This window comes from Euprymna scolopes, chromosome 22 (genome assembly GCF_053919585.1).
Source record: "Euprymna scolopes isolate OS-2025 chromosome 22, ASM5391958v1, whole genome shotgun sequence".
Classification (NCBI taxonomy): Eukaryota; Metazoa; Mollusca; class Cephalopoda; order Sepiida; family Sepiolidae; genus Euprymna; species Euprymna scolopes.
The window spans coordinates 88805939-88811473 of record NC_136503.1 but is presented as its reverse complement, the minus strand read 5'-3'; the positions used below and the strand labels follow the sequence as shown (position 1 = coordinate 88811473).

Below are 5535 nucleotides of genomic sequence, written 5' to 3'. Positions count from 1 at the left end.
GGGAGACCGCGAGAGTCTATGATCCTTTATCGTTGTGCTTGCCTGTTTCATTGCGAGGTCGAATTCTGCTAAGCAGGCTTTGGGAGAAAGGATTAGGGTGGGATGTGCCGGTTCCACCTGAATTTTTTTCCTTATGGAAGAAACTTTCTTCAGATCTTTCTGGATTGGGGACCATTTCCTTTCCCCGTAGGACACTCAGTGAAGGTGAACCTGGCGAACTCTTCCTATTTTGTGACGCCTCCCCGGAAGTCTATGGGTTCGCGGCATATGTGGTTCAGAAGTGTCGATCTTGTTTGGTATTTGCCAAAGCTAGGGTGGCTCCTTTGAAAAAGAAAACACTTCCTACTCTGGGGCTCATGGTTGTGTTCCTGGCCATGAAGTGCCTACCTAGATTCTAAGAAATTTTCGAGGATTCACTCCTTCTGAAATTCACGTGGCCACAGATTCTTAAGTGGTCCTTTCTTTGCTTATCTCGGGGACCATCGCGAGCAAGAACCTGTTTGCCCGAAATAGGCTAAAGGATATCCAGCAGATGAGCGTTGAATTGGAAGCCACTCTCAGCTTGTATCCCTCATTTCGGTACATCCCAATGTTGGAGAACCCTGCTGATTTGATCACAAGGGGAATGACGCTGGAAAGGTTCAAAACCTGCTTCCAATTCTGGTGCTATGGTCTTTGTTGGTTGAGTGGCGGCACCACTCCTTGGGCTACTCAAGACTTACCGTGCCTCAACAAACGCAGCCAATGTATAGCTCGTGCGTCTTGGAATGCTGCGATCCTCCATGGAGAGGAAACACCTACTGTTCTGCCCCTGAAAAGGTTCTATTCATTTAATAAACTCTTAAGAGTGACTTCCTTAGTCCTGAAATTTATCAATCGCTTGCGTCGGTTAGAAGTCGACAGTGAAAAACTGGCAGCAGTTTTGCTTATGCGGACGATGCAACGCCAGGTATATGCTGGGGAACTAGATTTTTTGCTAGGTCCCTCGGGCAAGACGGTACCTGGGTTGGTGCGGGACCTTGATTTGTTTATTGATGATGAAGGTCTAATCAGGTCAGGTGGCAGAATTGGTAGATCTCTCCAGTTTAGCAGGGAGGTTAAACACCCTATTCTGTTGGCAAAGAGTCACCCGATTACCAGGCTTATCATAATGGATGCGCATGCTAGGTGTCAGCACTTAGGGATTGCATCCACTTTAGCGGAACTGAGACGTTGTGGTTACTGGGTGCCAAAAGGCAGACAGGCAGTGAAGACGATCCTTACTTCATGCGCACTGTGCCGAAGGTACAATGCCAGACAAGTCTTGCCACCCAATGTAGCTAACCTACCCGTATCCCGTATTGAACTGGAAGTTCCCTTCAAGCATACGGGAGTGGATTTCACCGGTCACCTTTGGGTTAGGCAAGGTGGTAAGGAGGTGAAAATGTATCTACTGATCTTCACGTGTCTCAGTGTCAGAGCTATACACATCGAAGTGCTACCTGACATGAGTGTGTTGGCCTTTCTGCAGGCATTGGTGCGGTTCACGAACCTGTATGGCATCCCGTCTACCATCTACGGTGATAATGCTAAAACTTTCGTAGGAGGCGGTCGATTGTTTAAAAGGTTGATGCTAAACCATCATTACCAACAGAAGTTTGGCTCCTGTTCTATTAAGTTCTGCCCCATTCCACTTTACTCACCTTGGGTGGGAGGTGTTTGGGAGGAGTATCCAGACAATTAAGAATTGTCTTTACAAGGTGGTTGGTAGAGGTGAGATGGATTATTTTTCGTTACTTACCATCATATCGGATATCCAACGAGCTATCAATAACCGCCCTCTGACTTATCGAGAATCTACAGAGAAAGAGTTAGAGGCAGTAACTCCTAACATGTTTTGCGGCCTAATAAGAGTCCTGGGTTGCTTTTAGATCTGAACAATGAGGATTTTGCCTCCCACCCAGCCGAGAAAGGCTGCTCAGGACCATGCAGTTTCGGGACCAGTGACTGGAGAGTTTCTGCACTCTGTGGTATAATGAGTACCTGTTGAGCCTCTGGGAGAAACCCCAGGGGCGTTCTAGAGTGCCCTTCCAAAACAGATTAAAGGTTGGAGATGTGGTAGTGGTGAGGGGCCCACATAAGCCTGGGCCGTTTTGGGTTCTTGGGATCATTTTGGAGATGTTTTACGGAGACGATGGGGTAGTCAGGTCTGCCAGGGTAAAAGAGGGGGGGTGCGGTGCGTTAAAAAACCTATTCCCCCTTGAATTATCCTTAAGTGGAGAGGATCAAGATGGATCCATACCTGCACCTGTTGATAGGCCTGAGGATGGGATTAACGTTATTCCTTCTCAATCAACACCTGCCAACGAAGTAATGTGGCTTTGTCCTATATGCGGTTCTCCACAAGGTGATCAGGACATGATCTGTTGCGACGGATGTGATGACTGGTGTCACTTCCAGTGTGTGGGAATCGAGTCTCCACCTCCTGCCAGACAGAAATGGTATTGTCGAAGTTGTGCACCCCGGAGACGGCGGCGAGGTAGACATAGCCTCCTCCCTGAATAAGTAACCAACAAAAAAAAAATAACCAAAAAATTATACTAACAGGTTAACTTCCTTGAGTAAGTGCATGCCTTATATTTTTTGTTTTCCTTTATTTTCTTTTTTTTTCTTTCCTGGGAAATGTGTGAAAAATAAAAGGGGGGGATTAATGATTGCTCAAGAGAGGGAGAGCGGTGTGCACTTACCTTGCTTACTAACAAAAAGAGATTGTCTTGCCTTCTCTGCCTTTTTAAAGCTTTTTTTCCACAGGTCAGGTGACAGTTAATCACATGACCTTTTGGTTATTTAAAGGGAGATTCTTCCCAGTGGTTTTTTTTCCCCAGATGGATTTGTGGCTGGTGCCAGAAGCTATTCTTTGATTACCTAAACTTTGCTGGCTAGCAATTGTTAACTGACTGTCACGTCGCGGAAGGGGCAATTCTTTCGCAACTTAAGGTAGGTGCACATTGCTTCCTTTCCTCGACTGAGCAGTCATTGGATTTTAAGGGAAATTTTTTTTTTCACACTACATGGATAGACATAGAAACAGAAAATTTCCGCCACCTTTGCCAACTGTTCGCGAAAAATACTGTTAACATAGAATACAGCCTTTTCTTCGCGCTTTGTAAGAAAAATCACTCATTAAAAATGAGGACTGAGGGACAAATAAAGAGAAACGAGGGTAAAGGGAGCTGCCGAGAACGCATCCACTATACGTTTTCTACTCTCCATTAAAAAAATTGAGTATCGTACTTAATAAAAGTCCAACTAGCGTGTTTAATTGAAAGTATGGTGATAGATTCCCCTCTCACGAACTAAAAAATATAATTTCCTAATCTATTTTGACAATCAGCTTGGGAGATGTAATAAACAACATTTATGGACGTGAAAACGCTAGCATTAAATAAAACAATCAGAAAATAAATATATAAATTAAATACTGAAATAAAATGTAGTTAATTAATATTTGAATCTAAAGATGAACAGATTAATATAGAAGTCACTTCCATCTCCAGAATGCAAACTGTTGAAAAGAGTTTTAGCTTTAAAAATATCAGCGTTCCAAATATTTTTAATTAACCGTTAAAAGAATAGCGTGGTCATACTCTGGACTAATAATGTTTTAAGAAACTTGCGATATAAAAGAAAGGCGAGGAGCGATCTTCCGAAAGTCAGCTGGTGTCGTTATAAGTAATTGGGTGATAAAATGAAAGCCGGATTAAGGGGTGGGGTCTGAAAAGAAAATATAATGGTTAAGTCTATGCTATCTTTAAGATCGACTTGGAAGATAAATAAACATTTATGGACGAAAAAATAGTGTTTATGTTCTGACAGTCCACGTTAGCATTCCCGATACATTTTAGCCATAAGATTTATCTGTAGAATGCCTGTTTCGACTCCATACATATTTCTTACATTCTATTTTCCAAACATAAACAAGAGTCATAATAACAATCGGTCAGGTTACTAACATCCCACGGCAGTGCTCTATATAAAAGGGTGTCATCAGTTAAAATAAAAACTAAAACTTTAAGAGGTTCAGCTTTATGTTCTAATTTAATTATCGGTAGATAACTAAATAAAAACTTAAATTGAACCCTTTCAAGCTATAAATTAATTTGCGCATGTGCAAAAGCAATGGAAATATGTTGATAAGTTGAAATGAACACCATGCATTCAATCTATCGGCAGATGTCGATACATGTTATTTATTTTCCCCAACAAATATGTAATTCATTATAAACCATCCTTAGTGTATGATTACTATTTTATTTATTTTAGTGGTATGTGACCATTAGTCTAAGAGTTTATTTTCACAAACAAACACACATTCATACATCTACTGTTTTATATAAGGAGAAAATATCCCACTATACATATTGTTCCGTGTGACTTTTTCTGTTTTCTCTCAAGGTCTAATCAATCCGTTTTGAAGGCGATTGGGTTAAGACAACGCTGACGAGATGACAAAATAATTCGTCTAGCATGCAGCGATGATAACGTGCATTAAAGTCGTTTTTATCGTCAGCCAATTTATTTTGTTACGTGCTGTTCTGAATTGTTAAAATTGCTTTGTTACGTGCTGTAAATTTTCACGCACATTGTATCACTTGTGTTTACTCCTCCCCTTATGTCGTAGGTGAGAACTTGAATAGTTTTAAACTAACACTAAAACATAAAATGCATGCACTCTCTGTTTGTCTGTTGACGTCATTGAAAATAAGATTGACGTCATACAGTTTGTAAATCAAGATTAATGGGTCGTGATCAGATAAATCAGAGAACATAGCAAGTTAGAAAGATGCGACATCTGCAAATAAAACGACATTCAGTTGATAGTAAAACTCTTATACGCTGCTTGCAAAGTTCTTTTAGAAAATTGACTGTTTTCTACGGCAGGTTTGAGACAAGTGGTAGAAGGGAAACGTTAATAAAGAGAAAAGATGTAATAGCCACAACGAAGAAGAGTAATCGTCATTGTCAAAACATGGGGGTAATAGCATATAGGCGAGATATTGCTGCATCAACTTATTTCTTTTTAAAAATGTCATAAACGAGAAAGGAAAATGAGGAACATTAGCAACAACGTAATAAGAATAAGTAAAACATTTAGTTTCACATTCAATGAAAGACACACTAATATACACTGGATAAGATGATAATAAGATAGGGCGTTTAGTTATTAAAGAAATAGGCTAAGATAGGTAAACATCCTATTAACAAAAATGAGTAAATAAATTAATATATGTTTTTAACTGCTAATCTATACTGTAACATTCAGGAGAAGTGGTGAAAACTAAACTTAATGGTATGAATTGGTATATTTTTCTAAGCCTTCGTCAAAATAACGATACATTGTAGTGAAATTCTACTGATGGTATGAACTGATAAACTTTCTGAACATTCGTTAAAGCAATGATACAGTAAAACATTGATACTATGGATGATATGCACTGATGCAGTTATAAACATTCTTAATTAATGAGTAATTAAATATTAATTCCATTCGGTGTA

General features: G+C 40.0%; 1 protein-coding gene across 1 annotated transcript; it reads left to right on the top strand.

Moving 5' to 3' along the window:
• The first annotated feature begins 532 nt into the window (after positions 1 to 532).
• On the top strand, positions 533 to 1723 carry LOC145243728 (uncharacterized). Its single transcript, XM_080106779.1, has one exon. It carries the CDS (start codon positions 533 to 535, stop codon positions 1721 to 1723), a length of 1191 nt encoding a protein of 396 aa, XP_079962905.1.
• Positions 1724 to 5535: the final 3812 nt, after the last annotated feature.